Source organism: Sinohyriopsis cumingii, chromosome 12, assembly GCF_028554795.1.
Source record: "Sinohyriopsis cumingii isolate HCF-2022 chromosome 12, ASM2855479v2, whole genome shotgun sequence".
Taxonomy (NCBI): domain Eukaryota; kingdom Metazoa; phylum Mollusca; class Bivalvia; order Unionida; family Unionidae; genus Sinohyriopsis; species Sinohyriopsis cumingii.
The window spans coordinates 8,854,034-8,877,978 of NC_142972.1; the positions used below are offsets into that span (position 1 = coordinate 8,854,034).

Here is a 23,945-nt window from a genome sequence, read left to right on the forward strand (position 1 = left end):
AAATTTCAGCTTTCTGTAAGCCATGGATACTTTGATTGTTGACACATTTTCATAAAATAATCCATTCAGTATAGAGTACATGCCCTTCATGCACTTGGTAGACATGTGATGCTTGACATGTGAAGTGGCTTTCAATCAACTGTGTAAATGTTTGTTTGACTTAAAGTTTATATTTAGCTGCTTGCAAACATATGTATCAAAATGATGGGTTTCTTCCATCAAACTTTCCAATAGAAAACAAGGGTAATATTTAGATGTGTTAACACTTTGACTATTACATACAAGTGTGTAACATGAGAATTTATAGTCTGACGATAAATATTTGTGTCAACAGTATGTTGCTGTTTATAGTTGTATTGAGTTTGAGTAGTGCCATTGAGTTAAAATTCTGAATAATGCTTATGGTATATGGTCCTCTTAAAAAATTAAGCTTTTAAAGCACTCACCACAATGTCAAGTACTCTATCATTTTATATATGTAACCCACCAAAATACTGATATAAAGTAGCAAGTAATCCATCAGTTTAATTGTACATACACACTGATGTTTTTTATCATGTCCATACACTGCATTTTTTTAAAGCAGCAATTGGTGTTCACTCATCTTTGGTAAATGTTTTCCTTTCGATTCAGGACTACATTACTCCATCACCTGTGCCATTGATTGACTTGTTGTCAAATGACTACATTACTCCATCACCTGTGCCATTGATTGACTTGTTATCAAATGACTACATTACTCCATCACCTGTGCCATTGATTCACTTGTCATCATATGACTAAATTACTCCATCACCTGTGCCATTGATTGACTTGTTATCAAATGACTACATTACTCCATCACCTGTGCCATTGATTCACTTGTCATCATATGACTACATTACTCCTTCACCTGTGCCATTGATTGACTTGTTATCAAATGACTACATTACTCCATCACCTGTGCCATTGATTCACTTGTTGTCAAATGACTACATTACTCCATCACCTGTGCCATTGATTGACTTGTTATCAAATGACTACATTACTCCATCACCTGTGCCATTGATTCACTTGTCATCATATGACTACATTACTCCATCACCTGTGCCATTGATTGACTTGTTATCAAATGACTACATTACTCCATCACCTGTGCCATTGATTCACTTGTTGTCAAATGACTACATTACTCCATCACCTGTGCCATTGATTGACTTGTTATCAAATGACTACATTACTCCATCACCTGTGCCATTGATTGACTTGTTATCAAATGACTACATTACTCCATCACCTGTGCCATTGATTCACTTGTTATCAAATGACTACATTACTCCATCACCTGTGCCATTGATTCACTTGTCATCATATGACTAAATTACTCCATCACCTGTGCCATTGATTCACTTGTTATCAAATGACTACATTACTCCATCACTTGTGCCATTGATTGACTTGTTATCAAATGACTACATTACTCCATCATCTGTGCCATTGATTCACTTATCAAATGACTACATTACTCCATCACCTGTGCCATTGATTCACTTGTTATCAAATGACTGCATTACTCCATCACCTGTGCCATTGATTGACTTGTTATCAAATGACAACATTACTCCGTCACCTGTGCCATTGATTCACTTGTTATCAAATGACAACATTACTCCGTCACCTGTGCCATTGATTGACTTGTTATCAAATGATTACATTACTCCATCACCTGTGCCGTTGATTGACTTGTTATCAAATGATTACATTACTCCATCACCTGTGCCATTGATTCACTTATCAAATGACTACATTACTCCATCACCTGTGCCATTGATTGACTTGTTGTCAAATGACTACATTACTCCATCACCTGTGCCATTGATTCACTTATCAAATGACTACATTACTCCATCACCTGTGCCATTGATTCACTTGTTATCAAATGACTACATTACTCCATCATCTGTGCCATTGATTCACTTATCAAATGACTACATTACTCCATCACCTGTGCCATTGATTCACTTATCAAATGACTACATTACTCCATCACCTGTGCCATTGATTGACTTGTTGTCAAATGACTACATTACTCCATCACCTGTGCCATTGATTCACTTATCAAATGACTACATTACTCCATCACCTGTGCCATTGATTCACTTATCAAATGACTACATTACTCCATCACCTATGCCATTGATTGACTTGTTGTCAAATGACTACATTACTCCATCACCTGTGCCATTGATTCACTTATCAAATGACTACATTACTCCATCACCTGTGCCATTGATTCACTTATCAAATGACTACATTACTCCATCACCTGTGCCATTGATTCACTTATCAAATGACTACATTACTCCATCACCTGTGCCATTGATTGACTTGTTGTCAAATGACTACATTACTCCATCACCTGTGCCATTGATTCACTTATCAAATGACTACATTACTCCATCACCTTTGCCATTGATTCACTTGTTATCAAATGACTACATTACTCCATCACTTGTGCCATTGATTCACTTGTTATCAGATGACTACATTACTCCATCACCTGTGCCATTGATTCACTTATCAAATGACTACATTACTCCATCGCCTGTGCCATTGATTGACTTGTTATCAAATGACTACATTACTCCATCACTTGTGCCATTGATTCACTTATCAATTGACTACATTACTCCATCACCTGTGCCATTGATTGACTTGTTATCAAATGACAACATTACTCCATCACCTGTGCCATTGATTGACTTGTTATCAAATGACTACATTACTCCATCACCTGTGCCATTGATTGACTTGTCATCATATGACTACATTACTCCATCACCTGTGCCATTGATTCACTTGTTATCAAATGACTACATTACTCCATCACCTGTGCCATTGATTCACTTGTTATCAGATGACTACATTACTCCATCACCTGTGCCATTGATTCACTTGTCATCATATGACTACATTACTCCATCACCTATGCCATTGATTGACTTGTTATCAAATGACTACATTACTCCATCAACTTGTGCCATTGATTCACTTATCAAACGACTACATTACTCCATCACCTGTGCCATTGATTCACTTGTTATCAAATGACTACATTACTCCATCACCTGTGCCATTGATTCACTTGTCATCATATGACTACATTACTCCATCACCTGTGTCATTGATTCACTTGTCATCATATGACTAAATTACTCCATCACCTGTGCCATTGATTGACTTGTTATCAAATGACAACATTACTCCATCACCTGTGCCATTGATTGACTTGTTATCAAATGACTACATTACTCCATCACCTGTGCCATTGATTCACTTGTCATCATATGACTACATTACTCCATCACCTGTGCCATTGATTGACTTGTTATCAAATGACTACATTACTCCATCACCTGTGCCATTGATTCACTTGTTGTCAAATGACTACATTACTCCATCACCTGTGCCATTGATTCACTTGTTATCAAATGACTACATTACTCCATCACTTGTGCCATTGATTCACTTGTCATCATATGACTACATTACTCCATCACCTGTGCCATTGATTCACTTGTTATCAGATGACTACATTACTCCATCACCTGTGCCATTGATTCACTCGTTATCAAATGACTACATTACACCATCACCTGTGCCATTGATTGACTTGTTATCAAATGACTACATTACTCCATCACTTGTACCATTGATTCACTTGTTATCAAATGACTATATTACTCTATCACCTGTGCCATTGATTCACTTTTATGAAAGACTATGTTACTCTGTTACCTGTACCATTGAGTCACCTTTATGAAAGACTACATTACTCTGACACCTGTGCCCTCAATTCACTTTCTTATCCAAGACTACATTACTGTCACCTGTGACATCAATTCACTTTTATGAACAAAATACATTACTGTCATCTCTGCCATCAATTTACTTTTATCAAAGACTGTGTAACTCTGTCATCTGTGCCTCATCTGTGCTATCAGTTCACTTTCGATCTAATACTACATTACTCTCACCTGTGCCATAAATTCACTTTTGATCCAAGACTACATTAATCTGTCACCTGCGCTATCAATTTGCTTTTGTTCCAAGACTACATTACTCTGTCACCTGTGCCATCAATTCACTTTTGTTCCAAGACTTCATTATTCTCACCTGTGCTATCAATTCACATTTTATCAAAGACTACTTTTCCCATCAACTATGCCATCAATTCACGTTTTATGAAAGACTACATTACTCTGTCACCTGTGCCATCAATTCACGTTTTATGAAAGACTTCATTACCCTGTCACCTGTGCCATCGATCCGCTTTTTTTGAAAGAATACTTTAATTTGTCACCTGTGCCATAGATTCTTTTTTGTCAAAGACTACATTACTCTATCACCTATGCAATTGAGATACAATATATATTAAGTTTGATTGAAACAATGATAGAAATATTTTCTGAATCAAGACAGAGTTGTCTTTTAAAGAAGGTGCTTTTTCTTTGACAGCTTTTTACATAAGCTTAAATATCCAGTTTTTCCCCTAATTAAAAAAAAATTTCAAGTTGGAATTAAAATATAAATCTTGAATACACCCATGGAGATGTAGTCAACATACACATTTATGATATACAAGTTAGCATGTGTGATAGGAAATGTTTTGTGAGACAGTGTCCTTTACCTGAATCATTGTGCTATAAATGTATCATTGAGACAGTGTCCTTTACCTGAATCATTGTGCTATAAATGTATCACTGAGACAGTGTCCTTTACCTGAATCATTGTGCTATAAATGTATCATTGAGACAGTGTCCTTTAACTGAATCATTGTGCTATAAATGTATCATTGAGACAGTGTCCTTTACCTGAATCATTGTGCTATAAATGTATCGTTGAGACAGTGTCCTTTACCTGAATCATTGTGCTATAAATGTATCATTGAGACAGTGTCTTTTAACTGAATCATTGTGCTATAAATGTATCATTGAGACAGTGTCCTTTACCTGAATCATTGTGCTATAAATGTATCATTGAGACAGTTTCCTTTAAATGAATCATTGTGCTATAAATGTATCATTGAGACAGTTTCCTTTAAATGAATGATTCTGAAAAGTGTCCTTTATATGAATGATTGTGAGACAGTTCCTGTACCTAAATCACTGAGACAGTGTCCTTGCATGAATCATTGGGATACAATGTCATTACCTAAATCATTGTGAGACAGTGTCCTTGCATGAATCATTGGGATACCCTGGCATTACCTGAATCATTGTGAGACAGTGTCTTTTACCTGAATCGAGACAATGTCCTTTACCTGAATCACTGAAACAATGTCATTTATCTGAATCATTGTGAGACAATGTCATTTACCTGAATCATTGTGAGACAATGTCATTTACCTGAATCACTGTGAGACAGTGTATTTTACCTGAATCATTATGAGACATTGTCATTTACCTGAATCATTGCGAGACAATGTCATTTACCTGAATCATTATGAGACATTGTCATTTACCTGAATCATTGCAAGACAATGTCATTTACCTGAATCTTTGTGAGACAGTGTCATTTACCTGAATCATTGTCAGACAATGTCATTTACCTGAATCATTGTGAGACAGTCTTTTACCTGAATCATTGAGACAGTGTCCTTTACCTGAATCATTGAGACAATGTTCTTTACCTGAATCATTGTGAGACAGTGTCTTTTACCTGAATCATTGTGAGACAGTGTCTTTTACCTGAATCATTGTGAGACGGTGTCATTTACCTGAATCATTGTGAGACAATGTCATTTACCTGAATCATTGTTAGACAGTCTTTTACCTGAATCATTGTGAGACAATTTAATTTACCTGAATCATTGTGAGACAATTTAATTTACCTGAATCATTGTGAGACGATGTCATTTACCTGAATCATTGAGACAGTGTCCTTTACCTGAATCATTGAGACAATGTCCTTTACCTGAATCATTGTGAGACAGTGTATTTTACCTGAATCATTGAGACAGTGTCATTTACCTGAATCATTGTGAGACATTGTCATTTACCTGAATCATTGTGAAACAATGTCATTTACAAGAATCATTGTGAGACAATGTCATTTACCTGAATCAGTGAGATAATGTCCTTTACCTGAATCATTGAGACAGTGTATTTTACCTGAATCATTGTGAGACAGTGTCATTTACCTGAATCATTGAGGCAATGTCATTTACCTGAATCATTGTGAGACAATGTATTTTACCTGAATCATTGTGAGACAGTGTCCTTTACCTGAATCATAGTGAGACATTGTCCTTTACCTGAATCATTGTGAGACAATGTCCTTTACCTGAATCATTGTGAGACAGTGTCTTTTACCTGAATCATTGTGAGACAGTGTCGTTTACCTGAATCATTGTGAGATAATATCATTTACCTGAATCATTGTGAGATAATGTCATTTACCTGAATAATTGTGAGACAATGTCCTTTACCTGAATCATTGTGAGACAGGGTCTTTTACCTGAATCATTGTGAGATAGGGTCTTTTACCTGAGTCATTGTGAGACAGGGTATTTTACCTGAATCATTGTGAGACAATGCCTTTCTAAATCTAAATCTGAATGTATACATTGCAGGGACAGTTACGGCATAAAAATGCACTGGGAGAGAGAGACACTAAAAAGTTTGAATTGTTCAAAAGCTGTCTTGAAGTTTTCCACTGTTTGCATGCACACAACACTGTCACCAAGATGATTCCAGTCCACAATTGTTTTTACAAAGAAAGAATTTCTAAATTGTTCTGTTCTACATTGCTCAGCTACATCTACTGTTATTTCTTTTTCTACAGCGTTGAACTATAAAGCCAGTGAAGCAGGATGGTAAATGACCTGGGTCTACCAAGACAGGCATGGTGTGATCTGACTTATATACCTTGATAAAGTAGTTAGGCACAGCTCTCAACAAATATATTTCTAAAACCATTAAGACAAAAACACTAAATTAAAGCCAAGTTCTTTCTTAATTTTGAAACATTGTTGAAAAACAAGTAACAAATAACACTAACCTCTTAATGCTGAGTGTCTAGCGAGGCAGCTGTTTATACCATTTTTATAAGCCTTTGTGTTATGACTGGTCGGCCTGGAGTCAGGATAATTTGACCAGGTAGGACTTGATGCTGAATGTCTGCGGCATGATGCCCCAGTGCTAGACATCACTATAAACTGCCACACTGCAGACTGTAGTGATATGACTGAAAAATTGTTTAAGTTACATTAAAAGTCCAAATCACACACACATACCTCAATCATTGTGAGACTGTGCCCTGTATCTAAATCATTGTGAGACCTTTACATAAATGACTGTGAGACAGTGTCCTTGACCTGAGTCGTTGTGAGACTGTGCCCTGTACCTAAATCATTGTGAGACCTTTACATAAATGACTGTGAGACAGTGTCCTTGACCTGAGTCATTGTGAGACTGAACCCTGTACCTAAATCATTGTGAGACTGTGTCCTTTATTTGAATCATTGTGAGACTGTTTTTTAAATGAATCATTGTGAGACAGTGTACTTTACAAGAATCATTGTGAGACTGAACCCTGTACCTAGATCATTGTGAGACCTTTACATAAATGACTGTGAGACATTGTCCTTGACCTGAATCATTGTGAGACTGTGCCTTGTACCTAAATCATTGTGAGAATGTTTCCTTTAATTGAATCATTGTGTGACAGTGTCCTTTATTTGAATCATTGTGAGACAGTGTACTTTACAAGAATCATTGTGAGACTGTACCCTGTAGCTAAATCATTGTGAGATGGTGCTTTTATATGAATCATTGTGAGACAGTGTCTGTTGCATTCAGTTAAGATGTTGACATATGACAGTGATAAGTCTTTGTCAGTGTAGTCAGCTACATGTGAATGTAGTTCCACCATCATTTTATTGGATTCCTCTTTTTTCAGAGACTATCAAAATGGATGGATAAAAAGGATACAAGACTTAGCAGTTTGGATAGGCATTCCATCAACCAGGTTATCCAGATATTTTTACATCCATTAACATTATGTTCTTCTCTGTTGAGTACAAGTAAAATGACATAAAATATTTCATATTGCCATAACACAGAAAAGAAAAATTTAATTTTCTGTTGACTTTTTTATTATTAATTATGTTAATGTTGTTTATATTTATGAAAAAGAATGATTTATGATGTGTTATATAATAACTCCATCACAACTTTTCAGTTTTTTTTCCTTGATTAGCCATGCATGAGATACATGTTTGAGCCTGTTTTAAATTTTGAATGAAAGTTTGAATTGATTTAAATTTTTTAAAAGTAACATTGTTTTGAATTATTATTATTTCAGCTGTTATACCCTCTTCTTCGTCTTAGGCAGGCTTGTTGCCATCCACAAGCAGTTAGAGGAGAATTTCTTCCGATTAATAAGAGGTATTCTGTTTATAGTTTCATTAGATATCTGTTACCTGACCAAACAGATATAGAGTACACTCACTTATAAGTTGAGTCCACCTGCAAACTGCATGGGCTCAGATCTGCCATCACATGATGTGCTGGCAGATCTAGGTCAGTGTAATCTTGTAGAACAAACAACCTAGATACTGATCTGTGAGTGCATTATGCAGCAGCGAGTCAAGGTTCTATGTTGTTTGCAGTTGGACTTGTAAGTGATTATAGATGGTAATTACCTGGTTGGACTGGACTTGTGATTATAGATGGTAATTACCTGGTTGGACTGGACTTGTAAGTGATTATAGATGGTAATTACCTGGTTGGACTGGACTTGTAAGTGATTATAGATGGTAATTACCTGGTTGGACTGGACTTGTAAGTGATTATAGATGGTAATTACTTGGTTGGACTGGACTTGTAAGTGATTATAGATGGTAATTACCTGGTTGGACTGGACTTGTAAGTGATTATAGATGGTAATTACCTGGTTGGATGGGACTTGTAAATGATTATAGTTGGTAATTAGCTGGTTGGACTGGATACATAAGGGTTATGGATGGTAATTAGCTGGTTGGAGTTGACATATAAGTGTTTATAGATGGTAATTAACTGTTTGGACTGGACTTGTAAGGGATTATAGATGGTAATTACTTGGAGTGGACATATACGTGATTAAAGCTGGTAAATACCTGGCTGGAGTTGACATATAAATGATTATAGATGAAAATTAGCTGGTTGGACTGGACATATAAGTGATTAATGCTGGTAATTACCTTTTTGGAATGGACATATAAGGGATTATAGATGGTAATTAGCTGTTTACATAATATCTCATGAATATTTAAGTCAAAATCAGACTCAGAGTCATTCCCTATTTTTTATCTCATAATTAATTTAGCAAAAGTACTGCAATGTAGCTCAAAATAATTTTATTTACAGATTTTTAGCTTAAGTGATTCATTTTGAGACTGAAAGCTCTGTAAGTTTGGAGAAACATTAGACTGTTAAGCAGTCACAACATTTTGCATTTGAGTATTGAAGACATTAATAATGGCTTTTTACAGTCACATAAGCACTTGCAAAGTCTTCAGATTCTTACATACAAACTGTTATCACTGAATTTAACACAGGTTCTCATATACAAATGGTTATCTCTGAAACTGAGCAAAGGTCCTCATATACAAACTGTTTTTTCTCTTAAGTTAGCTCTGTTCCTCATATTGAAACTGTTATCTCTGAATTTATCACCGGTCTTCACAAACACTGTTTTTTTCTGAATTTAGCACAGGTCCTCACATAGAAACTGTTATCTCTGAATTTAGCACAGGTCCTCACATACAAACTGTTATCTCTGAATTTGGCACAAGTTCTCACATAGAAACTGTTATCTCTGAATTGAGCACAGTTCTTCGCATACAGACTTATCTCTGAATTTAGCTCAAGGAAAGAATTTCAGAGTCACATTATTTTCCTTATTCAGCACAATGACAATGGAAGAATTGCTGGAGTCTTTGACGAGAAAGGCAAGGGTTGAGTGTGAAGAAGCGCACAGGCAGCTAGTGGCTGCCATCAATGGGCTGGCTGGACTTAATATCATCAAGGGAAAGGTCAGTTTAGCTACAGTCATTGAGAAACAAACTTTTAAGATGATGTTGCAGTGGCATAAAGCAAGATAAAAGTTTTCAATTATGGAAGTTGCAGCAACATCGATGTGAAACAATTTGTATCAGATTTTTTTGAAAATGTTACATCATTGTATGATTCATATCTAATGTTCAGGAAAAGTGGATAGAAACTAAATCTATCCTTCCTGAAAGAACAATCAAGAATGAGTCCAATGAAAAGTTTTGTAGAAGCTGAACACTTCTGATTCCCATTTATGATAGTACAAAGCAGTCATTACAATGTTATCTTCAAAATAGAAGAAATAATGCAATTTCCTCATGCAGAGAAACTTTCAACTAGATCAAATCCTAGCATGTGAATGAGGATAAATGCCAACAAAGTCCATCACATTGTAATTTCTGCAGATGCAAAAGACTGCTGCATCCACAGGTACTTGTATTTGTTAGTGAAGAAGGAAAATTGTTTGTCAACACCCAGTCCTATTCTATATCTTTTTAAAAAATTTACACAAGGTGATTAAACTTGAGTGGTTTGAAATCTGCCTCCCCCACCAATTCTGTGCTAATTTTATTTATTCCATCAGCACCTTCATTCACTGGGTAAATATCTCAACATAAAAAGAAAAATTCAAAATTTTAGCCCCATGTACAATTTAAGGAGAGATGCTGCCAGGATTTTATCTTAAGGGGACACCCCCCCTTGTCACCGAAAAAAGGGGGAGTAGAAAAGAAGTAGCAGGAGGAGGAAATGGCCATAGTTCAATATTTACCAAACACTCCAATATCTGTCTTTCTTCCTGCTCCACTTTCTTAGAGCTCTACTGAAATCAGAATCTTTAAAAGATGTTACCTCTAGTTGTATAAGCATAAATTTGTTAATTATTTCTGGGTACACTGTTTCTTATCTGTGTATAAATATTGTTGTGTGCTTCCTTGTAAAGGGGCATATACATAGCTGGCTTTGTCAGCTTGAAGATGTTAACAAACTGATCTTTATGACTATTATATACAGTTTTCCAGATATTATCTGGATATCATCTCTTGGATATATCTGCTTCAAAAATTAGATTTTTCATTATTAAACATAAACTCACTTTCTTGAATCAGTAGTTTACTGACTACTATGCCAGATTTCTTATCTGTTCCATAATGCTTTATTAGGGCTTTTTACTTCCTTGATGGAAGGTTGAAACTACACCATAATGCTTATTCCAGGGCACAGTTGTACCAATCTAATTTGCTTTAACATCCATTCATGTCATGCTTGAAGAACACAGTTGTGTAAACTGTTGCCTATCCCAAAAACAGATTTCGCGACATGAATGGTTAAATAAAAATTGTATACTTCACAGAGCACATTTTCATAACAGGTACTTTCAACTAATTTGCAGGAGTTTTCATGCATCACTATTCTCCAAGCAGATGAATTCATATAAATTTTGCACTATTCACACAATCGTACAGCCTGACAGCATCTCTGTTTGAGTACTTTACATATCAATTAATGAATTTTACATAAATTTTCTTTGCCAGTACTTCCTGTTTGTCTTGCATGCAAGGAATAAACTACATTAATTTGTGATTGGTTGTTATTGTTAACCTAGACCGGAACAACAAGCAGTAACTACCAGTGAGAGTCCGCAACAAGCAATAACTGGCAGTGAGAGTCCGCAACAAGCAATAACTACCAGTGAGAGTCCGTAACAAGCAATAACTACCAGTGAGAGCCCGCAACAAGCAATAACTACCAGTGAGAGTCTGCAACAAGCAATAACTACCAGTGAGAGTCCGCAACCAGCAATAACTACCAGTGAGAGTCTGCAACAAGCAATAACTACCAGTGAGAGTCCGCAACAAGCAATAACTACCAGTGAGAGTAGGCAACAAGCAATAACTACCAGTGAGAGTCCGCAACAAGTAATAACTACCAGTGAGAGTCCGCAACAAGCAATAACTACCAGTGAGAGTCCGCAACAAGCAGTAACTACCAGTGAGAGTCTGCAACAAGCAGTAACTACCAGTGAGAGTCCACAACAAGCAGTAACTACCAGTGAGAGTCTGCAACAAGCATTAACTACCAGTGAGAGTCTGCAACAAGCAGTAACTACCAGTGAGAGTCCACAACAAGCAGTAACTACCAGTGAGAGTCCGTAACAAGCAGTAACCACCAGTGAGATTCTGCAACAAGCATTAACTACCAGTGAGAGTCCGCAACAAGCAATAACTACCAGTGAGAGTCCACAACAAGCAATAACTACCAGTGAGAGTCTGCAACAAGCATTAACTACCAGTGAGAGTCTGCAACAAGCAGTAACTACCAGTGAGAGTCCGCAACAAGCAATAACTACCAGTGAGAGTCCGCAACAAGCAATAACTACCAGTGAGAGTCCGGAACAAGAAATAACTACCAGTGAAAGTTTAGTGTAACATATTTCACCATGTGACACACTGGTAGTGTAGCTTTCAAATTGACCAAATTAGACGAGATGCAATGCAACGTAGAAACTTAACATAAAAGTGTTTAGTAAATGATGAGTAAAATACGTTATTATACATTTGGAGCATGTTTGAAATGTATCCTATATGCTGAATTGGAACATGTTTGAAATGTATCCTATATGCTGAATTGTAACATGTTTGGAATGTATCCTATATGCTGAATTGGAACATGTTTGAAATGTATCCTGTATGCTGAATTGGAACATGTTTGGAATGTATCCTATATGCTGAATTGGAATATGTTTGAAATGTATCCTGTATGCTGAATTGGAACACGTTTGAAATGTATCCTATATGTTGAATTGGAACATGTTTGAAATGTATCCTGTATGCTGAATTGGAACACGTTTGAAATGTATCCTGTATGCTGAATTGGAACACGTTTGAAATATATCCTATATGTTGAATTGGAACATGTTTGAAATGTATCCTGTATGAATTGGAACATGTTTGAAATGTATCCTATATGCTGAATTGGAACATGCTTGAAATGTATCCTGTATGCTGAACATACTGCTGGGTTAAGTTTATTTGCATGGAATGGTTGGGGGGAGGCAGATTACAAACCATGTCACTTTGTGTTGATTTGTAGATGGTAAGCAAGCATTCTCAATGGTTATTTTCATTTTTACTAATAAAAATTAGTGCCTGTGACTGCAAATGCTGTTTCAGATGAATTATAAATATAAAGAATAACAAGGCAAACTAATAATAATTATTCATGACGGCTGAAGACTAAAATAACTTGCATATGGTAAGTATCATTTTGAATTGATTCTCCATCTCTTGTATTGATATGTATATGGTTACAGCAAAATATTGTAGCATTATATTGATGAATCATTTCACCCCTGGCATCAACACCATTGGTTGTATTTATATAATCATTATTTGAACAAAATAAATAAGAAATAAAATTTACTGATAAATACTCCATTGTTCTTTTTTCACACCATTTCAGTTGCAGTTGTCATTGTACTTATCGTAAATTTAATGGTTTTTTTGCATTTCATGCACTTGCTGTTTCATTAATGCATACTTTAATTGAGGCAGGATACAAGGGCTGTAGTTATATAAAAAAAAAGAAAACCTTACTTTGGTAAAATATTTCCATTTCATTTTAAAATGTGAAAATGAAAGGAATCAATGCTTGGACAGTAAAACAATAAAAGGAAATGATGTAGCAATAAACACAAAATCTAAGTTAAACTAAAAAACACACTATGAGATGATAACTGAAATGTAAATGTGAGTGAAGTGAAAACAGAATGCAAATGGAGTGCAAACAGAATACAGGTTGCAAACGAAATGTGGTTTTACTTAAATTACTTATATGTCTCTTGTTTCTGGGCATAACTTTCAAACAGTTTAAGGTATTTCAGCCAAAGTTGGCACTTATGTCACGCAAGTTACATAGAAATGCCATTCAAGACTTAGAATTTTCCACATTCAGAATTTTGTATGTTATCTTGGAAACAAAGTATAGCATAATTATTATGTAAAATTGCATGCAAAAGTACTATAAAAATTAAGAGTACGATCTTTACGTAAGCAGAAGACCATGGTGGGAATCTAGCCTCTTGTTCTGGCATAATGCTATAAAATTAACAAATGATTAAGTTGCTACATTATATTCCTCAGTATGTAGAAGCTGTTGAAAGATATCGTGAGGTGCTTCGTTCAGTGGAGGAACACAAGGAACAACTGCGAACAGATGACCTCCAGCTACTTCATTCTCTGCACAATCTTCATGAAATTCTCAGTTTGAAGCCAGATGGGGTTGCTCCCACCCTTAGAGATGATAAGCTTCAGCAGCAGGTCAGTTTTCTGGGAATATGCAATATTTGTATACCCCTCTCAAATTAAATTTTGCTTACATATTTACATCTTTGAAATTTTGTAAACATAATCTTTAGTCTGCACCTATTGTGCTGAGGTGCTGTAACATGCTGCTACACACACATGTTACATATATATGTTGATGACCTGATTAGATTTGTTTTATCATTACAGCAATTTTGTCTCTTTTGCATCATTTTTTTAAACTTTTTGGAGCCTAGACTTTTTATGATAAAAATCATATCATGTGTTTTACAAACAGAAATCTAGTTGGTTTACATTTGATTTAATCTCATACACTAACACGGGGTAAGTGACTTTCTCTTCTGCATGACTTCATACACTAACACATGGTAAATGACTTTCTCTTCTGCATGACTTCATACCTTCCATCAAATTTCATTAATCTTTGCCTCTTTATCTTTCATATGTACTTTGTAATAAAGAATATTCTTATTTGGTTTGCGGGGCCTATTGGGATCCTGGCTGGCCCTGTTGGGACCCTGGGTGGCCAGGTGTTCAAAGGCACTTGCCTCTACAGATCATTCACAAATGTCACCTCCGTCTGTGTGTCTGGGTTCAAATCTCTGTCTGTATAGTGTAGTATTACAAATTTTCATGGGATACTGATTTTTTGGGATTTCATTGTTGCCCTGAACTACAAATTTAATGACCCAACAAAAAATTGGCCACATTTGATAAAGAAGCACCACCGTTCCAAATTAAATATATTTTTACTCTTTTTCACTCTAGAGATCGAACCAAGCTGTTTGAAAAGTCAGTGTCATTTCTGTAATCTGGTAACAGATATTAGCTTTTACATGTGTTTGATTTATTTTGATACTTACAACAAGAATTGCAATGCATTTCATAGTGTTTCGATGCACTTGTATCTATATGGCATCCAGTAATTGTAATTTCTACTCATTGCCTTAAATCGATATGTTATGAGATAACAGTAAGGATATAAAGAAATGAGAAAAGGCATGAGGTATTCAAACAAATTTATTACTTATAATGAAAGAAAGAAGAGGAAATAATGCTAGAAATGAAAATTAGATTTTATCCTTACTCAAATTGATTCTTCATTCTAGTGAAACTGTTGTCCAAAAATTATGATCATAGTGAAAGTATATCTAATTGTATCCACGCATGCATAATCCCAGTTAACAGCATGACAAAAATACTAAACCTACTGCCTGAAGCACAGTTACTTTATGCCTGAAGCACAGTTACTTTATGTATTGGCATTAATTGCCACAGATTATTGAAGCTCACCCTTCACTGATTTTAGAGAAAGGAGTGATAACATTGGTTTCTAATTTAGTTAGCATCTTCCACTTTGATGGGCTCTGAACACATCAGATGTTGACACTGTTTGTAATTTGCATTGAGCAAGAGGCAGCTGATCACATGTTTGGGTCATATGTGGAATGATGTTAGCCAAACTGTGGGGATCTAAGTTAATTATACCACTCTTCACCACCCACTGTATTAACTCCACAGGCATCAGAAAGTAATTGATGCTTCAACTTTACGGACAGTGTTTTAAGGAAAATATCAGACACGTTTACTGTAAAAACCAATTAGTGTAGTGTTCATGGCTGCATCAGTGCCTTTGATGTTGAGTATTAAGTGATGGATCTTGACTGGCGTTTGATGGGTGATAGTTTTAACAATTGAAGTGGCCATCATTTTTTGTTGTCATAGTTTTTTTTCTTTTATATTCATTATTTCAGGTATTTGTTGAGGTTAATCCATGAAATTAAATACCTTCAAATATGTAAACAGTGACAGGGAATACCACAAATTTAAGTACTGACCAAATGTCTTATATTTACAAAACCATGAAAATTTAGACCTACACAAATAAATGATACTACAGTACGTGCTTGTAAGTCAAATCCAACTGCAAACCGCATAGATCCAGCTCTGCCATTACATAATGTGCACGCACATTTGGGTCTGTTTAGTTTATTGAGACCAATCAGTATAACATAGAAATTGACACTGATCAGATGTTGTGCAATGCGCTGGCAGCTCAGGGTATATGTTGACTTCTAGAAGGTAATGCATGTGGGCTGTTCTCTCCCATTTGCGAGGGTGGTCTAGTATGGACCCAATTTATATGTGAGCATATACTGTGCAAATTCATAATATTGTAGAAAGGACTTACATGTGAGTATATACTGTGCTAATTCGTCATCCTGTAGAAAGGACTTACATGAAGTCTATTGTAGAAAGGACTTACATGAAGTCTATTGTAGAAAGGACTTACATGAAGTCTATCGTAGAAAGGACTTACATGAAATTGATTTTAAATGAGGTACAGAAGAAATGCTTTGTTCGCTGTCTCCAGTATCTGTATTTACATGTATAAAATACAGTATTGTTTGTTGTTACCATAGCAACTAAACATCTACAGGAATTCTTATTTTGATGAGAGGGTTAGCAATTTATACATGCATGTTATCTATTGAAAGACCTTGAAATGTTTTTATTTACTGTTTTAACAATTAAGTACTGCTTCATTTTTGGGAGAAAAAAAATTGGTATGTAGTATTATTTGTTAAAACAAAATACTTGTTCAGATAAATTGGTTAATGTATACATTTTCGTTTTGCAGCCAGTTAGATAGTTATTTTCATTTTCTGTATTTAATTGTGGGGAATTTACATGAAATAAGTTGTAGAAGGTGGCTACTATACATTTATACAGACACAGTAAAGATTTTGGAACCAGACAATTTTAATTACAGGCCAAAGAGTTGAAGGAGAAGTACATGGCTAAAGCTGCAGCCAAAGTAGCCAGTACCCATGAAACCCTGATGCCATTTACAAAATCAGTGCAAGAGTTTCAGAGGGAGGTAGGTTATCACTCATAATACATAGTCCAGTTTCATTTTCCATGTTTCCATTTATTCAACATTTGCTGTAATAAAAGCTCATTGTATGGGAGCAATTCATTGGATGTTATTCCAAATTAAATCCATTCATTAGATAATATATTTACTAGGGCTGGGTACCCAAAAAAATTTGTAATGTGATTTGCCATTGTATTTCTGAACACACCGTGATTTGTACATAGTACACCGCAAATATGTTAAGGACCAACATTTTAATGTTCTGGCATAGAGGCCTGACACTTTTTTTAAAAATTCCCTTTGGCAATAGCTGGAAAAATATCTTACTCTGATTTATAGCAAAATAATACCATATTATATCCATTATATTATCTGAAAGAAAAGGAATTATCTTGAGATAAAATAAAATATTTCACCTAAAAAGAAAATCTCAGCCCCTCCCCAATGAATGGTCAGTACTTTATAGTAGATGAAATCCATTCCTTAATTATTGTATAAATTGTAATCTTAATTGTTGTATAAATTGTAATCTTAATTGTTGTATCAATTGTAATCTTAATCATTGTATAAATTGTAATCTTAATCATTGCTTAAATTGTAATCTTAATTGTTGTATCAATTGTAATCTTAATCATTGTATCAATTGTAATCTTAATCATTGTATAAATTGTAATCTTATTCATTGTGTAAATTGTAATCTTAATTGTTGTATCAATTGTAATCTTAATCATTGTATAAATTGTAATCTTATTCATTGTGTAAATTGTAATCTTAATTGTTGTATAAATTGTAATCTAAAAGCTGTAACTAAATGGGATGGCATGTGCTGACATTAGAAAGCATGTTGATAAATAAAGGCTGTATTGACACTGAAGCCTACAGTTTACTAGCATCACTATTGATAATTAAAGGCTGTATTGACTGACACTGAAGCCTACAGTTTACTAGCTACACTATTGATAAATAAAGGCTGTATTGACTGACACTAAAACCTACAGTTTATTAGCTACACTATTGATAAATAAAGGCTGTATTGACACTGAAACCTACAGTTTACTAGCTACACTATTGATAAATAAAGGCTGTATTGACAATGAAGCCTACAGTTTACTAGCTACACTATTGATAAATAAAGGCTGTATTGACTGACACTGAAGCCTACAGTTTACTAGCTACACTATTGGTATAAAAGGCTATATTGACTGGCACTGAAGCCTACAGTTTATTAGCTACACTATTGATAAATAAAGGCTGTATTGACTGACACTGAAGCCTACAGTTTACTAGCTACACTAATGATAAATATAGGCTGTATCGATATTGAAGCCTACAGTTTACTAGCTTCACTATTGATATAAAAGGCTGTATTGACTGACACTAAGCCTACAGTTTACTAGCTACACTAATGATAAATATAGGCTGTATCAATATTGAAGCCTACAGTTTACTAGCTTCACTATTGATATAAAAGGCTGTATTGACTGACACTAAGCCTACAGTTTACTAGCTACACTATTTATATAAAAGGAAGGGAAGTTTGGAGTGGGATGCTAACACCTGGGCAGGATATTTATGGGAGAGATCCAGTAAATATAAAACATTTACTCAAGAGAAACAAGAAACAAGAAAATAATTTAGTGGACTTCAGAAATTATGTATGATTCAAACAGAAAACAATTGCTCTCCTCAAAACTTTAGGACAAATCATTGTCTTACAAAAGAATGCATGTAGTCAACACAATAAAGTATGCTTGAAAATAACTAAAAGATGATGTTTTTTTTAAAAATCCAATATTTTTTTTCTGAATACCTTTCATACCATTCCATTTGGCCACAACTTTGGCATAGGTGACATGTGTCCAACTTGTGAGTAAAGGATCATGAATATAATTATGTTGGTAATATTGAAAATTAATAAGTATAAAACTTTTAAAAAAATGTTTTTGTAAATTATTTTCTCATGAAAAATGCAAACATTCTGTTAATATCATTAATATCATGAGATGATAACTCGGAAATTTCCATTCATTCCTTATTGATTGAAACTACCGACATAACAATACAGTAAAACCAGTTACCACAAATCTTACCACTGGGAAAAATACCACCATACCTCCTATGTTTACAAGGTTTACTCCAGGATGCTTGATTATGCAAATGCCAGCTACATCTATTTAATATTCCCTTACAAATGAGTGAGCATTCAAAAATCATAAAGGGTTGATTTGCCATGAGCGTAACAAAACTTGTAACATTCGTTAATATTAGTAAAGCTCAGTCTGAGATTAACTAGTGTAATCAAAGTGACTCTTTTGCAACTGAGCAGTGAGACACTTTCATTTATTATCTAATTATTAAAAGCATTTTAGCAGCCACAAATAGCAGGGTTATCCACTGACAGGTGTGCAGTGTTTGGCAATCAGTGTTAGTGTCTCTGCTGTTAGATGTAGTTATAATCCATACAGGTGTATGCCAGTAATGAAGATGAGCAACTAAATTGTATCTTTATTTATTAAAATGTATTCATAGCAATGGAACATACAATAAACAGGCTATAACAGATCTGTTTCTTACTGTACACAGATAATGTTCAAATATAACACTACCCCACCCTCTTGCATTAAAAAATGAATGTGAACATTATTCAGAAATCATTGTTTTTCTTATTTTTTCATTTGCAGTGGTTTGCATAGTGTGTTATTTTTTTATTTTAAATTTAGTTTAGCATAAAGTGTCTGATATTTAGCAACATTTGCAGAGTTATTACTTGGTCATTGTCAAGTTTGAGATTCTTTCCTAAGCATGTGATAAAAAGGTACTATATATATTGCTTATAAGTGGGATCCAGATGCAAACTACATAGACCAAGACCTGCTGTTGCATTTATGGATCCAGATGAAAACTGCATAGACTATGACCTGCTGTTACATTTATGGATCCAGATGCAAACTGCATAGACCAAGACCTGCTGTTACATTTATGGATCCAGATGAAAACTGCATAGACTATGACCTGCTGTTACATTTATGGATCCAGATGCAAACCACATAGACCAAGACCTGCTGTTACATTTATGGATCCAGATGCAAACTGCATAGACCAAGACCTGCTGTTACATTTATGGATCCAGATGCAAACTGCATAGACCAAGACCTGCTGTTACATTTATGGATCCAGATGAAAACTGCATAGACTATGACCTGCTGTTACATTTATGGATCCAGATGCAAACCACATAGACCAAGACCTGCTGTTACATTTATGGATCCAGATGCAAACTGCATAGACCAAGACCTGCTGTTATATTTATGGATCCAGATGCAAACCACATAGACCAAGACCTGCTGTTACATTTATGGATCCAGATGCAAACTGCATAGACCAAGACCTGCTGTTACATTTATGGATCCAGATGCAAACCACATAGACCAAGACCTGCTGTTACATTTATGGATCCAGATGCAAACTGCATAGACCAAGACCTGCTGTTATATTTATGGATCCAGATGCAAACCACATAGACCAAGACCTGCTGTTACATTTATGGATCCAGATGCAAACTGCATAGACCAAGACCTGCTGTTATATTTATGGATCCAGATGCAAACCACATAGACCAAGACCTGCTGTTACATTTATGGATCCAGATGCAAACTGCATAGACCAAGACCTGCTGTTATATTTATGGATCCAGATGCAAACCACATAGACCAAGACCTGCTGTTACATTTATGGATCCAGATGCAAACTGCATAGACCAAGACCTGCTGTTATATTTATGGATCCAGATGCAAACCACATAGACCAAGACCTGCTGTTACATTTATGGATCCAGATGCAAACTGCATAGACCAAGACCTGCTGTTATATTTATGGATCCAGATGCAAACCACATAGACCAAGACCTGCTGTTACATTTATGGATCCAGATGCAAACTGCATAGACCAAGACCTGCTGTTATATTTATGGATCCAGATGCAAACCACATAGACCAAGACCTGCTGTTACATTTATGGATCCAGATGCAAACTGCATAGACCAAGACCTGCTGTTATATTTATGGATCCAGATGCAAACCACATAGACCAAGACCTGCTGTTACATTTATGGATCCAGATGCAAACTGCATAGATCAAGACCTGCTGTTACATTTATGAATCCAGATGCAAACTGCATAGAAAATTAGCATCATTTCAGAGTAAACTCTCATGATACTGTTCTTTTGGAAAAGTTCCCCAGTGATATATTATTACCAAGCCCAGGCTTGTTACATATCCATGTCCAGTAATTATACTAAGTTCAGGCTTGTTACATATCCGTGTCTAGTAATTATACTGAGTTCAGGCTTGTTACATATCCATGTCTAGTAATTATACTGAGTTCAGGCTTGTTACATATCCATGTCCAGTAATTATACTAAGTTCAGGCTTGTTACATATCCGTGTCTAGTAATTATACTGAGTTCAGGCTTGTTACATATCCGTGTCTAGTAATTATACTGAGTTCAGGCTTGTTACATATCCATGTCCAGTAATTATACTAAGTTCAGGCTTGTTACAGATCCGTGTCTAGTAATTATACTAAGTTCATCCTAGTTACATTTTCATGTCCAGTATTATTACAGATGCTACAATCATGCACAAATGTTATGTTCTAACACAGTTTGTTAGGGTCAAATTGCATAATTCACAGTTGAAACTATAATACAGGTCTTAGTATGTTGGATGTTTAATGTGACCATTAGTATGCTGGCATATATTCTGACACTTGAGACTGTTAGTAAGTATGCTGGTACATGATGCGACACAGATCCCTTAGTCAATATGCTGGTACATGACTTGCATCACAATCCTTAGTCATCATACTTGTACATGATGTTACTAGAGCCCTTAATCAGTATGCTGGTAAATAATGTGACACTAGGTCCCTTTATTCAGTATCTTGGTACATGGTGTGTCACTAGGTCCCTTTATTCAGTATCTTGGTACATGATGTGTCACTAGGCCCCTTAGCATGCTGCTACATTTTGTGACATCGGGCCCCTTAATATACTGATACATTATATGACACCACACTTCTTAGCATGCTGGTATATTATTTGACATCAAGTCCCTTAGTATGCTGGTACAGTATATGACACCAGACCCCTTAGTATGCTGGTACATAATGTGACACAAGGCCCCTTAGTATTGTGGTACTGTATGTGACACCAGGCCCCATAGTATGCTGGTACAGTATGTGACTACAATCTCCTTAGTATGCTGGTACAAAATGTGACACCAGGCCCCCTTAGTATGCTGGTACATAATATGACATCAGGCTCCTGATGTATACTGATTTGAGACATGACACTAGATCCTTTAGTATGCTTGTACATTATGGGATAGCAGCCCCTTAGTATGCTGGTACATAATGTGACACCAGGCCCCTTAGTATGCTGTGACATGACATCAGGCTCCTTAGTCAGTATACTGATTTGAGACATGACACTAGACCCTTTAGTATGCTGGTACATTATGTGACATCAGGCCCTTTAGTCAGCATAATATGACAACAGGCTCCTTAATATGCTATTACATAATATGTAACCAGGCCCTTTAGTATATTGGTATGTGATATGACACCAGGAATCCTTAGTATACTGGTACACCATATGACACCAGGCTTCTTAGATAGTATACTCAGTCATGATATGACACCAGGCCCCTTAGTCAGTATACTGGTACACTAGCAGGCCCCTTAGTCAGTATACTCATACATGATGTGACACCAGGCCCCATAGTCTGTATACTGGTACATTAGCAGGCCCCTTAGCATACTCATTCGTGATATCACTGGTATGTGATATAACACCATGCTCCTTAGTATTCTGGTATGTATTATGGCACCAGGTCCCTTAGTCAGTATACTGGTACATTAGCAGGCCCCTTAGTCAGTATGCTGGTATTTGATATGACCTTAGGAACCACATAGTACACTGGTACGTGGTATTACACCAGGCTTCTTAGTATTCTGGTATGTGTTATGGTACCAGGTCCCTTAGTCAGAATACTGGTATGAAATGAGGCTCCTTAGTATGCTGGTATACTGTATGACCAGGTCCCTTAGTATGCTGGAAAGTGTTATGATGCCAGGTCCCTTAGTTAGTATAATGGTATGAGATATGAGACCAGGTTGACAGTCAGTCTGTACAATGACATAGCTTAATCTGCTAATTATGCAACAGGTTGACAGTAAGTTTGTACAGTGACATTGCTTAGTGTTTTCCTGTTATGCAACAGGTTGACAGTCAGTTTGTACAGTGACGTTGCTTAGTCAGTTCCAGTTATGTAACAGCTTGACAGTTTGTACAGTGACATTAATTAGTCTGTTCTAGTTAAGCATCAGGTTGACAGTTTGTACAGTGACATTGCTTTGCCTGTTCCAGTTATGCATCAGGTTGACAGTTTGTACAGTGACATTGCTTAGTCTGTTCTAGTTAAGCATCATGTTGACAGTTTGTACAGTGACATTGTTTTGCCTGTTACAGTTATGCAACAGGTTGACAATCAGTTTAGTGTGCCTCAAGTTTTGGTTCATATTAGTAAGTTCAGGGTGGGGAATTTGGATTTAAATTTTATTTCACATTAAAATGTTCATATTGTAGCAGTATCATGTAGTATCTAGAT

At 35.7% G+C, this 23,945-nt stretch overlaps 1 protein-coding gene across 1 annotated transcript in view; it reads left to right on the plus strand.

Annotated features, from left to right (window-relative positions):
- The window catches only part of LOC149785982 (E3 ubiquitin-protein ligase SHPRH-like), a 166,862-nt gene that overhangs the window by 79,497 nt on the left and 63,420 nt on the right, over window positions 1-23,945 (plus strand). The window contains exons 14-18 of the mRNA XM_089976242.1: window positions 7,942-8,010; window positions 8,347-8,429; window positions 9,931-10,057; window positions 14,216-14,392; window positions 17,172-17,279. Coding sequence (XP_089832368.1) covers window positions 7,942-8,010; window positions 8,347-8,429; window positions 9,931-10,057; window positions 14,216-14,392; window positions 17,172-17,279 — 564 coding nt within the window. The remainder of the gene's footprint in view (window positions 1-7,941; window positions 8,011-8,346; window positions 8,430-9,930; window positions 10,058-14,215; window positions 14,393-17,171; window positions 17,280-23,945) is intronic.